The sequence below is a fragment of the Neoarius graeffei genome, chromosome 6, assembly GCF_027579695.1.
Source record: "Neoarius graeffei isolate fNeoGra1 chromosome 6, fNeoGra1.pri, whole genome shotgun sequence".
Classification (NCBI taxonomy): Eukaryota; Metazoa; Chordata; class Actinopteri; order Siluriformes; family Ariidae; genus Neoarius; species Neoarius graeffei.
This window is the reverse complement of record NC_083574.1, coordinates 1,147,053-1,162,039: the sequence shown is the minus strand read 5'-3', so window position 1 is coordinate 1,162,039 and position 14,987 is coordinate 1,147,053. Positions and strand designations below refer to the sequence as shown.

Below are 14,987 nucleotides of genomic sequence, written 5' to 3'. Positions count from 1 at the left end.
TACTTATTTGTTTGTTGTTTTGAAAGCGCTTAAAGTAAATTAATGTGCTTATTTTTAAAATGTAACAAAATAAACTTTACTTAGACATTTATTATTATTATTATTATTATTATTATTATTATTATTATTATTATTATTATTTATTCCGTCACACTTTTACACTTCGGAACTTCCCCAGCGGGCGTCACGTGACCCTGTGACACACATTACAGACACTGTACAGGGATATTACAAAGGTTTCATATTTTTGCATATTAATGAGTAATTACAGTAATTATTCAAATGATCAGAGCTGATGATGATGATGATGATGATGATGATGATGGCGGTCGTGATGCAGTGGGTGGGTTTGTGGCTTGCCCACAGCACGACGCGCGCGCGACTCATCAGTCCTCACTGTACTCAGGCTGCATTAATGCTCTCACACACTCACACACACTCTCAGTGTCTCACACACTCACACACACACTGTCAGTCTCTCACACACACTCTCGCACCCTGGTGAGTCCGGGAGGATCTGCGGCTGCTCGCTGTGATGATGGCCCCGGGCCCCTGTGCGCTGCTGCGCCTCTCTGTGCTGCTGTGCGGACTCTCCGGCGCGCGCGCCTTCCTGCTGCCGGACATCAGCGAGCCGGAGTTCATCCGCCGCTGCGTTCAGGCGCACAACGCGCACCGCGCACGAGCTCAGCCGCCCGCCGCCAACATGCGCGCCATGGTAAGACTGCGCGCGCGCCCGTGTGTGTGTGTGTGTGTGTGTGTGCGCTCAGAATTACATCATACCTCTGTAGATGATCGTCTCTTTACTGTGCTGTTTATTACATCTGATAAATAATTTGCAATTTTCGGGAAAAGAAAAATTAAAAAGCGCGTCACTGCTCCTTCTCTTCCAGGCAGAAAGGATTCTCTCTCTCTCTCTCTCTCTCTCTCCCTCCTGCGCGCGCGCTAAAATCTGTTTATCCTCTCCGTCACGGTGTGTTTGTGATGTTCAGCCACTAAACGAGTTTATATTCGAACCTTTTAGTGCAGTGAGGGATTAGAGCTGATGTTCATCACATCCTGAACACACAAACAAATGAACATGTCTGCTGTGAGAAACTGGTGTTGATCCTCCTCTCCGCTCCTTCTCCTCCTCTCCTTCTCTCCTTCTCCCTCTCCTCCTCTCCCTCTCTCCCTCTCCTCCTCTCCCTCTCTCCTTCTCTCCCTCTCCTCCTCTCCCTCTCCTTCTCTCCCTCTCCTCCTCTCCTCCGCTCCCTCTCCTCCTGTTCGGTACAGCGGGACTGTGTTCTGTTCGGCCACTGAATCAGTCTTTATTAGAACCTTTTAGATTAGAATTATTATACATTTCATCCCAAAGACAGGTCAATAAACTCGTCTGTAATCACAAAAAAAACCTTATCCTTTTATCATCAGATCATTTTCAATCATCCTGCAGCAATGAACATCAGAACAATGATGCATTTGTGATTTCCTAGACAGACAGACAGACAGACAGACAGACAGAAAGTGACTGAGAGTGAGACAGACAGACAAACAAACAGACAGACAGAAAGCAACTGAGAGAGAGAGACAGACAGATAGACGGAAAATGAGTGATTGAGAGAGAGACAGACAGCAACTGAGAGAGAGTGACTGACAGACAGGAACTGAGTGATTGAGAGAGACAGACATAAAGTAATTGAGAGAGAAAGACAGAAAATGAGTGATTGAGAGAGAAAGGCAGACAGACAAACAGAAAGTGACAGAGAGCGAATGAGAGAGAGAGAGATGAACAGAAAGTTAGTGATTGACAGACAGACAGAAATTGAGTGATTGAGAGAGACAGACAGACAAAGTAACAGAGAGAGAGACAGATAGACAAAGAGACAGACAGAAAGCAACTAAGAGACTGAGACACAGACAGTGGCAGACAGACAGAATGGTTGGATAATGGAAAAGGTTTGAGAAGGTTTAAAATGAAGGGTGTGTTCCTGCTGTAAGAACACACAGATTTCCCCTATTGTGGCCTTTCAGCAGATTATTTTTAAACTTAAATAAGTGCTTATCTCATGTGAGGTTGTAAGGGTGAGGTTTCCTGCACTAAGGCAGTGAGTCTCCCTTCAGAATTAAACACACACTTCACTGATCGTTTCCATAAAACTATCAGACTGTAATATAACAACACACACGAGTGTGTTCACTCCACAAAGTCAGGGGAAATCTGTCCGTTTTATTCAGCTATCAGCGTGAGTAGAATTTCCTTTTGAGATTTTATATCATAATCTCCTTCTTCTGAAATGCAGGAAATGGTTTAAGAGCCTGAAAGAGAATTAAACACAAAAGAGTTTAGTGCAAAAATCACAAAAAAATCACTACTACATACTGAAATCATAACTCAGGTACTGAGTTGCGTGTGTGTGTGTGTGTGTGTTGGCAGATGGCATAACATCCATCTATCCATCCATTATCTCTAGCCGCTTTATCCTGTCCTACAGGGTCGCAGGCAAGCTGGATCCTATCCCAGCTGACTACGGGCGAAAGGCGGGGTACACCCTGGACAAGTCGCCAGGTCATCACAGGGCTGACACATAGACACAGACAACCATTCACACTCACATTCACACCTACGCTCAATTTAGAGTCACCAGTTAACCTAACCTGCATGTCTTTGGACTGTGGGGGAAACCGGAGCACCCGGAGGAAACCCACGTGGACACGGGGAGAACATGCAAACTCCACACAGAAAGGCCCTCGCCGGCCACGGGGCTCGAACCCAGAACCTTTTTGCTGTGAGGCGACAGCGCTAACCACTACACCACCGTGGATGGCATAACAATAAGAATATATTATAAACTTTGGTCTCATAAAGACATTTTGCTGATCTTTATGTAATAAATTGATCTTTTTAGTGCTGCTGAGTTTATATTTTTTTAAACACTAACAACAAAATGATTTCATGGTTATTGTAGAGGTTAAGGTTAGTACTTAGTTGTAACCATCACATTACTTAAGTTTTTAATTAATTATTACTTAAAGAAATTCAAAAATAAGCCTAAAACTTAAAATCTAAAATACCAACGGCAAGAAAAAAAGTATATAGAGTATAGAGTGCTTCGAAGTCAGCGCGAACCCAGCGCCGGCCATATTGGAAGTCAAAGGTCGCTGTGTCAGTGCATTGTTGTTGTTCAGCGAAGCAAAAAGGGGTGACAATGCCGAATACGTGTGTCATTGTTGGCTGTAGTAGCCGGGGGGAAAAGGGTGGCAAAAGCTTCCACAGACTCCCTAAAGTCGTGACTAACCAGGGAATTGCAGCACAGGAGAAAAGCGAGCGGAGGAGACGACAGTGGCTGGCTGCCATTAACCGATCAAATTTAGGACAACTAGACTGTATCCGGATTTGTTCTGATCACTTTGTGACAGGTAGGTTAAATTGTCTTGAATTTCATAGTTACTAAAATAAATGTGATACAAACTATTATCTTTTCTATGTACTTTCAGCAATGATTAATGGATATATTTGTCACCTTAGGTAGCTTATGTCTACTGCAGTGCATTGTTTCATCAAATGGCATTTAAGATCTAGGCCTAGTAATGTACACATGCTGTTAGTACAAGTTACATACTAGGCCTACATTTTATTCACTGACTAAAATAATTGATAATAATTATAATAGTTTTTCAAACATTATTTAGATTTTGGCTTCCATACTCTTGTAGTTCTGGAAATCCTTTAGTTCACAAAATGGACTTGGGTGAAACACTAGATAGTTCACAAGATCGATGTATGTCACATGCGGCAGCAAGCTGGGGTCAGCTTTCCATTCCTTCTCACTAACAGTGTATGGATCTACATTCCCAATGAAACGTACCTTCTCAGCATAATGCTCCCGTGCCTGCTTATCCAAACTTTCACAGTAGTGCTCCATCACTTCAGATGTCTAAATTCTTAAAAAATCCAAGCTTCTAAGCCCTCTAACGCGGAAACGAATCGGTGAATGTGTACTCTATGATGTGTACTCTATGAGCGCTCTGGAGCGAGTGACTTCCAAGATGGCCGCGCAGACCGCAGTGTTACTATTTTTAGCATCATCTCGGAGCACTCTATATAAAAAAGTATATTTTACCAAAAGAAGTACAGTAAAGAAAATGTTTCTGTGATGTAAGTAAAATTATTTCAGGTTTTGCAACTGTAATTATTTACTGCTCTGTAAAGACTTTCAATATTTCCAGAATAATGCTCTCACAAAATCAAACCCTTAAAACAAGAAGGAGAAAAGTAAACACTCCCAAAAACCTTTACTGTAAAGTGATGAATCGGATGTAAGAAGTGACGCGGCTGCTGATGATGTGAGATGTTTGGTTTCTCATCAGTGACGTAATAAGAAGCACGTGGAACAAATTAACGTTTACGTTTTTAAGTCTTGCCATGTTTCCTCTGAAACCCAAACTCACTAAACTCACCCTTCTGTCCTTTTGTGTAATTTGTGCTCTGATTGGACAGCACGCGTGTGTGGTCTACTTTTACTTTTGCTTCTCCTCCAAATGCATTCTGGGTAAAAATACAGTGATGAGTAAATAAAGGTCCTCAGTGATGTTCATCACACTCGCGACTGTTTCTCACGTGCTCCTTCTCACTCACTGCTGATGACGTGTTACAGATGTGTGTGAAAAATATCCGCGTAAATGGAGATCAGATCTAGGGGGCGTGTCCCTCTGCGTGATCACCTGACACGACTGTCACTGATTGGCTGCATGAATCTACAGTCTGTGTGAGGAAGAAATCAGCCCCAGCCTTGCTTCTCTCTTCTTCACACCATTCTGGGTTTTTATTACGATCTGTTGGTGGCGCTGTTGCGCTCGCTTCCACACAACAACAAAACGATTCACTTTAAAAGATTCAACAGCGGGGCGGCACGGTGGTGTAGTGGTTAGCGCTGTCGCCTCACAGCAAGAAGGTTCTGGGTTCGAGCCCAGCAGCCAGCGAGGGCCTTTCTGTGCAGAGTTTGCATGTTGTCCGCGAGGGTTTCCTCCAGGTGCTCCGGTTTCCCCCACAGTCCAAAAACATGCAGGTTAGGTTAACTGGTGACTCTAAATTGAGCGTAGGTGTGAATGTGAGTGTGAATGGTTGTCTGTGTCTATGTGTCAGCCCTGTGATGACCTGGCGACTTGTCCAGGGTGTACCCCGCCTTTCGCCCGTAGTCAGCTGGGATAGGCTCCAGCCCACCTGCGACCCTGTAGAACAGGATAAAGCGGCTACAGATAATGAGATGAGATGAGATTCAACAGCAAATAATCTGATGTGGAGACGAAAATAAAACCTTATACTGATGTGTTTGTTTGAAAGACAAGTTACTTGTTAGGGTTTAGCTGGGATTCGAACCTGGCTCGCTGGTGTAATAATCCAGCAAACCCCCACTAGGCCACCAGGGGGATGACTCAAGTGCAGAGGCGTGAGGCGGAAGTAGAAAAGTATAAAAAGTTTATTTACAAAATGTACAGTCCAAGGCAAAAAACAAAAGTAATCCAAAAGCTCAGAAGATAAAGGGAAAATAAAAAATATCCAAAAGTTCAAAGTCCAAAAATAAGAAAAGAAAACGCAAAAATGCAAACGCTCAGAAGATCTCAAAAATGGTAAATACAAAATTCAAAAAGGTCCAAAAAGAAAGCAAAGTACAAAAACCACAAAGACACAGGCAAGGAACATGGAACAGAGGGAACTAGCACTAACAGGCATAGCATAGGAAAAAGACTCCGTGACAAGGGAACAAACAGAGGGGTATTTATACACACACTAATTAAGGAACAGGGCGGGGCAGGAAACAGGCAATGAAGACAAACACAAAAACACAGTGGCGGCCTCTAGAGGCCAAAAACAAACATGACAAGATGGAAATAACAGTGGCCTCTAGAAGCCAAAACAGTCCCAGTCCTAACAGGATCCCCCCTCTAGGAGCGTCTCCTGACGTTCCCAGGGCGATCCGGATGGGCTGAATGGAAGTCCTGGCATAGTCCTTTATCTAGAATGTCCTGGGCGGGGACCCAACAGCGTTCCTCAGGGCCATAGCCCTCCCAATCTACTAGATATTGAAGCCTGCCACGGACCCGGCGGGAGTCAAGCAGGCGATGCACGGTGAACACAGTCTGACCCTGGAAGATGCGGGGGGGTGGGGGGTTCCTAGGGGCAGGGGCATATGTGGACGTCAGTATGGGCCGCAACAGGGAAACATGGAATGTGGGGTTGATCCTCAGAGTCCGGGGCAACTGGAGCTGGTAGGCGACAGGGTTCACCCTGCGCACCACCTTGAAGGGGCCAATGTAGCGAGGAGCAAGCTTGCGGTTCTCCACCCACAGCGGAAGGTCCTTAGTGGACAGCCAAACCCACTGCCCAGGGCAGAAAGCGTGGGCAGGTCTTCTATGGCGGTTGGCCTGAGTCTGGTTGGTTCTGGAGGTCTGGATAAGGGTCTTCCTGACCTTGCTCCAGGTCTTGCGACACTGTCTCACATATTGGTTGACCGAGGGCACCCCCGTGTCCTCCTCCTGGTCCGGGAACAGAGGTGGCTGGAACCCGAATTGGCACTGGAATGGTGACAGCTTGGTGGCCGATGACTGCAGGGTGTTGTGGGCGTACTCTGCCCATGGCAGCCAGGTGCTCCACGATGTCGGGTTATCCATAGCCAGGCCTCGCAGGGTGGTTTCCAGGTCCTGGTTGAGCCTCTCCGTCTGGCCATTGGACTGTGGGTGAAACCCAGAGGAGAGGCTGGCAGTGGCTCCAATGACCTTGCAGAACCCGTGCCACACTCGGGAGGAGAACTGGGGCCCTCGGTCTGAGACGATGTCCTGCGGGAGACCAAAGACTCGGAAGACATGAGTGAATAATAGTTTAGCAGTTTCAAGAGCAGAAGGGAGCTTGCACAGTGGTAAAAAGCGGCAGGCCTTGGAGAATCTGTCAACTATAACCAATATGACAGTGTTACCTTGTGACTCAGGGAGACCCATGATGAAGTCAACTGCCATGTGGGACCAGGGACAGGGAATGGTCAGAGGATGCAGGAGACCCTGGGGGTGCTGTCGTGGGTTCTTGCTTCTGGTGCACACTTCGCAGGAAAGGACGAATGACCTCACTTCCTTCTCCATACTAGGCCACCAGAAGCGCCTTCTCAAAAAGTCCAGGGTCCTTCGAGCTCCCGGGTGGGTGGTGAGAGGGGACGAGTGACCCCACTGGAGAACCTTTGCCCGGGCTTGATGTGGGATGTACAAGAGGCCCGGTGGCCCCGTCCCAGGACCGGGGTCCTGGCGTTGGGCTCGTCGGATGGCCTCCTCAATACCCCAGCGGACAGGGGCCACAATCCGGGACACAGGGATAATAGGCCCGACTTCACTCTCCCTGTTAGTGGCAGAGAACAGCCTGGACAGTGCATCAGGTTTGGTGTTCTTGGAGCCGGGGCGGTACGATAGGGTGAAGTCAAACCGACTGAAAAACAGGGCCCACCTAGCCTGTCATGGGTTCAGTCTCTTGGCTTGCTGGAGGTACTCCAGGTTCTTGTGGTCCGTCCAAACCAGGAATGGATGTTGCGCTCCCTCCAGCCAGTGCCTCCACTCCTCAAGGGCCAGTTTGACCGCTAGCAGTTCTCGATCCCCCACATCGTACCGGGACTCCGCAGGACTCAGGCGGTGGGTGAAGTATGCGCAGGGGTGCAGCTTTCCTTCTGAACATTGAGAGAGCACCGCGCCGACACTACTGTCCGAGGCGTCCACCTCCACGATGAATGGTTGGGAGGTGTCCGGGAGGACCAGAATGGGTGCCATGCAGAAGCGGTGCTTGAGGTCTTTGAACGCCTTTTCCGCCTGAGGAGACCAAACATAAGATCCACCTGTCCCTTTGGTGAGGTCTGACATGGGTGCTGCTACAGAACTAAAGTTCCTGATAAACTTGCGGTAGAAGTTAGCAAATCCTGAGAACCGCTGAACCTCTTTGACGGACTTGGGAGTGGGCCAGTCCCGGATGGCCAGGGTCTTGGCTGGGTCCATTTGGAGTTGGCCTGTCCGTACAATAAAACCCAGAAAGGAGACCTCGGGAACATGAAATTCGCATTTCTGGGCCTTGGCGAACAGATTGTTCTGTAGCAGCCTCTGGAGAACCTGGCAGACATGGTGGCAGTGCTCCTGCATGGTCTTGGAAAAGATAAGGATGTCGTCGAGGTAGACAAAAACGTACAGGTTAATCATGTCCCTCAAGACGTCGTTGATTAGGGCCTGAAAAACAGCTGGTGCGTTGGTGAGTCCGAAGGGCATCACCTGGTATTCGTAGTGCCCAGACGGGGTGTTGAAGGCAGTCTTCCACTCGTCTCCCTGTCGGATACGGATGAGGTGGTATGCATTCCGTAGGTCCAACTTGGTGAAGACGGTGGCGCCTTGGAGCAGGTCGAATGCTGTGGACATCAGCAGAAGGGGATATCGGTTGCGCACAGTGATCTTGTTCAGGCCCCTGTAATCAATACATGGTCGGAGCCCCCCATCCTTCTTGCCAACAAAGAAGAAGCCAGCACCAGCAGGTGAGGTGGAGGGTCGAATGAACCCAGAGATCAGGGTGTCTTTGAGGTATTCCTCCATGGCCTTGCATTCTGGCTGAGAGAGGGAAAACAGTCTGCCACGAGGAGGGGTAGTCCCAGGGAGCAAGTCAATGGCATAGTCATAGGCACGGTGCGGAGGAAGAACGGCGGCCCTGCTCTTGCTGAAAACTTCCTTAAGATCCCAGTACTCTGTGGGAACTTGAGATAACTTGGTGAGATCAGGAGGCTCGGCAGGAGACACAGGAGAGCTAGAGAGCAGACAAGAGGCATAGCAAGCAGGACCCCACTTCACAACCTGGCTAGTGACCCAGTCTATACGAGGGTTGTGGCGGGTAAGCCAAGGGAGACCTAGAATAACTGGGAACTCAGGTGAAGGAATCAGGTGCAGGGATATTTCTTCCTTGTGACCTTGAGACTGGAGGAAGACTGGAGAAGTTACTTGGGTGACTCTTCCATCACCTAAGGCTTGGCCATCCAGGGCAGACACAGACAGTGGGACTTCAAGAGGTGCAGTCGGGTGCATTGATACTTTGGGCGAAGTGAATATCCATAAAGTTTCCAGCTGCCCCAGAGTCTAACAAGGCCTGACAAGAGTGGACAGACTCACCCCAGGAGATGGAGACTGGGATGTAGACTCCTTGGCCAGGGAGTTCAGGAGAGAGGGTAGGCCCCGTCACAACCCTCCCTCGGCTGGACGGGGCGGTCCTTTTCCCGAGAGCTCAGGACATGATGCTCGGAAGTGGTCAGGCTTGCCACAGTAGATGCAGCACTTGTCCCTCCTTCTGCGCTCCCTCTCGGCTGCGGAGAGACGAGTACGGCCAACTTGCATGGGCTTTGGACAGTCACTGGAGGAGGTAGATGGGCTCCAGGTAGAGGCAGGGAGGCCGGGGAGGCTCAGGACTTGGCGGCATTCTCTCATCCTGTTGTCAAGATGAGTAGAATGTGAGATCAAAGTTTCGAGGTCACTTGGGCATCCGATAGAAGCCAGACCGTCTTTGATGGGGTCAGACAGACCATGGTGGAAGGCTGACACCAGGGCAGTCTCGTTCCATCCACTTACTGCTGCGAGCGTCCGAAATGAGATGGCGTAGTCTGCGACGCTTCCCCCTTGCTGGATGGACATGAGCTTTCTGGCTGCGTCTTTACTGATGTCTGCTTGATCGAAGACACGAACCATCTCCTCAGTAAACAGCTGGAAATCAGAGCACTCGGGTCCCTGTCTCTGCCAGATAGCAGTGGCCCAGGCCTGCGCCTTACCAGCTAACAAGGTTATCACAAAGGCAATCTTGCGGTGATCCGTAGTATAGGTGGTAGGCTGAAGCTCAAAGGTGAGTTGGCACTGGGTAAGGAACTCCCGACACTCACTGTGCTTGCCATCATACCTCTGTGGTGCAGGAAGGCTGGGTTTGTGAGGTGAAGGAGGCAGCGTGGCCGGAGGCACTGGAGCGGGAGCGGATGGCGGAGCAGGAGCAGAATCAGGCGGAGGAGATGGGGGTAGAGAAGTCAGCTGTGCCAGGGTTTTTCCCAATCTGCTGAAGCAATACCTCGTGGCGAGTAAGGGTCTCACGTTGGCTTGCAAGAGTACATCCATGAGTGTCCATGGTAGCTCTGAAGCGTGTTAAAGCGGCCATAATTCCCTGAAGGTTAGCCGGGTAGACAGTTGAAGAAGCCTCTGCTGAGTCGGTCATGACAGAGTCTTTCTGTTAGGGTTTAGCTGGGATTCGAACCTGGTTCACTGGTGTAATAATCCAGCAAACCCCCACTAGGCCACCAGGGGGATGACTCAAGTGCAGAGGCGTGAGGCGGAAGTAGAAAAGTATAAAAAGTTTATTTACAAAATGTACAATCCAAGGCAAAAAACAAAAGTAATCCAAAAGCTCAGAAGATAAAGGGAAAATAAAAAATATCCAAAAGTTCAAAGTCCAAAAATAAGAAAAGAAAACGCAAAAATGCAAATGCTCAGAAGATCTCAAAAATGGTAAATACAAAATTCAAAAAGGTCCAAAAAGAAAGCAAAGTACAAAAACCACAAAGACACAGGCAAGGAACATGGAACAGAGGGAACTAGCACTAACAGGCATAGCATAGGAAAAAGACTCCGTGACAAGGGAACAAACAGAGGGGTATTTATACACACACTAATTAAGGAACAGGGCGGGGCAGGAAACAGGCAATGAAGACAAACACAAAAACACAGTGGCGGCCTCTAGAGGCCAAAAATAAACATGACAAGATGGAAATAACAGCGGCCTCTAGAGGCCAAAACAGTCCCAGTCCTAACATTACTAGCACATTTATACCATTGTTTTTTGTTTTTTGTTTTTTTGTGTGTGTTTTATTTTTGGTGTGTGTGTTTCCATTCAGTCCTGGGATAATGGACTGGCGAGAGGTGCTCGGTCCTGGGCAAGACATTGCAAGGGTTCCCATAATCCTGTGCTGAAGCAGGAGGGCAAGGCCCACCCGGAGTTCCGGTATGTCGGAGAGAACATCTGGCTCGGGGCTCCGTCCTCAGCATTTACAGTTGAGTCAGCGATCAACAGCTGGAACAAAGAGGGCGCCGATTACACACTTGGGAACAACAGCTGTGCCAGAGTGTGTGGACATTATACACAGGTCAGCTACTAGTGTGTGTGTGTGTGTGTGTGTGTGTGTGTGTGTGTGTGTGTGTGTTTATTCATGTGATAATTTCTGTTACATAATTTACTTGTTTGATTTTACAGTAAGGAGTGTGAAGTCGATATGTATCATTCACAAATGATTCGGTCTTTTTGAATCAGTATCGGTTACTGACACACACTGACTCATTCCTTTAATTTCCCTCTGTGTATTTGCTATCGTGTGCTCACACTCCAGGAGAACTGGTGCAACTGAACTTACTTTCCTTTTCTTGTAGTTTTCTTTTCTTTTAATTGTTGGTACTGCACCCTCTTTCAATCCAGGCTTATAGCCAACGCTCCTCAACAGATCAAAGGTCTCGTACGAGTCTTCAATAAAATGTGCAGAGCAGAGGAGAGACCACTTCATAGTCACCCAATGTGCCCGTGAACTTCTCACAAAACGCTTCCAAATCTTTGCAGTTTGAACATTCTTGGGCCGTGAATGCAACGTAAATCCACCTTCTGTCATGTTGCTGCACCAGCCAGCAACACATCTACGTGGCATGGCAATAAATTAGCTCAGAATGGAGGATCGGAGTTGCAGTCAGCTCTGTTTTAGTATAGCGGAAATGGCGATGAGACCAATAGACTTCCTGCTGTGACGTCACGGATGTCAAAGCCATTCACTCAGACCGCTACCTAAATAAATCACTTTAATCATAAAAATTACTATATTAGATTTATTGTTAACACTTAAAACTATTCCTGTGCCATTCTTGAGGTCTCAAGGCATTTATAAACAAAAAGTGAGGCCATGGTTCTGTGTATATGCTTTAAGTGATTGATTCATCTTATACAGTACCACAGCAATTTGCTAGTGATTACAAATTTTTATTCCATGAAAAACAAAACATACTTTTTATCCATTTATAGCTACATTTAATGTTGTGGAATGTTTGTGAAACAAGTTAGCTCTTTCTGTTACTGACGTTATAGCAGCTACAAACAGTCACCAGACTCTCTTTATTCTCTCTCTTCACGTTAATAAATACAGGGAAAAAATAATTCACAGTTTGTTCCATCGTGTTCCTGAGAAACTGTACAGAAGTGTAAACTCCTCTGTCCTTAAACCTCCAGCTTCACCTCTGACTGTTACACAGCGCTCACACTGGAGACTCCTTACAGAGACCACACACACACACACACACACACACACACGTTTCTCCTGACAGAAAGATTAGTAATGTGAATATAGCAGCCTGCATAAACGTCCATCTTTCTGTTTCCTTTGCGTGTTTCAGTTGATGTGGGCAACGAGTTATAAAGTGGGCTGTGCCGTCCATGTCTGCTCCAGAGGAATTGAAAACTTCTCCAATCATCCCGAGTCGACAATTTTTGTGTGTAACTATGGTGATGCGTAAGTAAAATGATTCAACTCATTCTGAAATGCAGCACTGTTCCTGCCGGACCGGAACGGTGCGCTTTCCCTGCTTTAATGTGACGTGTGGATTTGAGCTGGTGTTTTAATTTCATGATGATGTGTTTATTGTTATTGTCCTGCGTCACAGTGGAAACGTCTTCGGTTTTACTCCGTATATCGTGGGTCTGGCCTGCAGCAAGTGTGGCGTAGAGAAATGCAGAGACAAGCTTTGCAGTAAGAATAACAACAGAATGTTCTCCTTTTTTTTGGCTCAGTATCACAAGTGTTCTTCAAATATGTGTCAAACGTGTTCACACTCATCTTTTCAACAGCTGATCCAAACCGAGAACAAGTTAAAAGTATGTATGATGATGATGATTCATGATCCAAATTGACTCCTCAATTTAATCAGCATGACTCTTCAGCCTGCACACTGAACTCTAATAACCCCTGCTCTCTCTCAATCTCTCTCTCTCTCTCTCTCTCTCCGCTTAGAAATAACTTTTCTGCTCATATTTCTCATGTTTCTCTCATTTTCAGCTGTATATTTTAGAATTATTGTTTTCTAACTCAGAGTGTCTGTCCCTGCAGGATATGACTGGATCCCGGGCTGGGATCTCGGCCCCAGCGGCTCGGCTCAGATGCTCTCTGATTGGCTGAGCGGCTCTAAACTGCAGCTCCTGACTGGATCATTCTGGCTTTTTTACTTTTATGCGACACACTGAAATCACTCAATAAACCAAATTCCATGTTAATAAAGACTTAGAGCAATGCGATTATTATAATTGTTATGATTATTCTAATTATTATTATTATTATTATTATTATTATTATTATTATTATTATTATTGATTTGATTATTATCTCTAACCGTGGCGGGGAGCTGACGCGGTGTAAACCCCTGCTGTGTAGGACTGGCGCTACCCTGCATCATACTCTCATGTACTCTCATATCATTATAATATTCTTATAAATAATCTTTTCACCTTTCATATGAATAGATTTTAAAAATAATAAACACAACTCTGTATATTTCCTGATGTGTGACTGTTGAATCTTGATGTTTTTATTATGAGTCATATTCACTGTGTAATGTTCACATCCGACATTTACACAGATATACTATTTATTTCATTTGGCTGTGCATCCCTGGATGATGATGATGATGATGATGGTAATGATGATGCTGTTCCCATGGAGACGGCTGTATGTATAGCGCTCCGTAGGCAGCAGGGAAGAACAGCGTGAACACAGATGAGTCAGGATCTTAAAAGGCAGCATGTTTGGACGTCTGAGCAATCGCTCTGTAATGCTAAAGTGTTTATGTGTGGGGTGTTTTTTTTTCCTGAGGCTAATCAGTCTGACCTGATCTTATTTTTACATCATGTGTAGAAATGAAAGCAGGATATTTAAAACAAACAAAAAACAAAACAGACATCACATGCACACACGGACACAAGGACATCAAAATGTATTTTGATATACAGAAAAGAAAAAAGAAAAAAAAAAAAAAATATATATATATATATATATATATATATATATATATATATATAAAACAAAAATGGATTAGCAAAATTTTTAAAAAATGCAGAAATACCTTTTATAAGGAGGTGGTGCCACTTCCGTTATGCTAATGATCAGTTTTGATGCTAATCTCTAAACGGTTGATTAACGTTGCTACGAGATCATAAGGGCATCGCCTGCTAGCTAGCAAAAAGTTCTTAATAATAGGGCTTTAACAATTACACACATTCCCCGGCCACTCTAATAAGAACTTGTTGAACCCAGTGTTCTTCTTTCTGCTGTTGCTGAGATGCTTTTCTGCTCACCACGGTTGTAAAGAGTGATTATATGAGTTACTATATCCTTCCTGGCAGCTCAAACTGTTCAATCTGGCCATTTTCTGATCTCTGACCCTCTCTTATCAACAAAGCGCTTATTTCCACCCACAGAACTGTCGCTCACTCACTCAGTGTTTTTTGTTTTCTGCACCATTCTGTGTAAACTCTAGAGACTGTTGTGTGTGAAAACCCCAGGAGGAGATCAGCAGCTTCTGAAATACTCAAACCAGTCCATCTGGATCAAACCAACACCCATACCACAATGAAAGAAAGTCACACTGTGAGATCACAATGTTTCCCGTTCTGATGTTTGAACATTGTGAACATTAACTGAAGCTCTTGATTTGTATCTGTGGGATTTGATGTGGAGGGATCGGCTGATTACAAAACAGAACAGCAGGTGGATATAGGGCTGTTCCTAATAAAGTGGCCAGTAAGTGTATGTGAAAAATTTAAATGATTATTAAGCATCCAGTAACAACAGGCTGGATAGAAACGAGTCACATGTTTGTTAGCTGCTGCTCTGTTCATTAACAGTTCATGAGCAGGTGCTGTACTGAGTATGAAGCGGTGAGAAAGA

The 14,987-nt window shown here is 46.0% G+C and overlaps 1 protein-coding gene across 2 annotated transcripts; it reads left to right on the top strand.

Moving 5' to 3' along the window:
- The first annotated feature begins 385 nt into the window (after positions 1-385).
- On the top strand, positions 386-13,603 carry glipr1b (GLI pathogenesis-related 1b). Of its 2 annotated transcripts, XM_060922810.1 has the most exons (6): positions 386-715; positions 10,911-11,159; positions 12,445-12,560; positions 12,712-12,797; positions 12,896-12,922; positions 13,155-13,603. In XM_060922810.1, exons 1-6 carry the CDS (start codon positions 536-538, stop codon positions 13,286-13,288), a joined length of 792 nt encoding a protein of 263 aa, XP_060778793.1. In that variant the 5' UTR covers positions 386-535; the 3' UTR covers positions 13,289-13,603. The 2 variants fall into 2 exon arrangements, with proteins under 2 accessions (XP_060778793.1, XP_060778794.1); XM_060922811.1 differs by lacking the exon at positions 12,896-12,922.
- The last annotated feature ends 1,384 nt before the right edge of the window (positions 13,604-14,987 follow it).

Coding starts and splice junctions, on each gene's coding strand:
- glipr1b (XM_060922810.1), top strand. CDS start 536: ATGATGGCCCCGGGCCCCTGTGCGCTGCTGCGCCTCTCTGTGCTGCTG. Junction 12,798..12,895: donor ATGCAGAGACAAGCTTTGCA/GTAAGAATAACA, acceptor TCTTTTCAACAG/CTGATCCAAACCGAGAACAA. Junction 12,923..13,154: donor AAACCGAGAACAAGTTAAAA/GTATGTATGATG, acceptor CTGTCCCTGCAG/GATATGACTGGATCCCGGGC.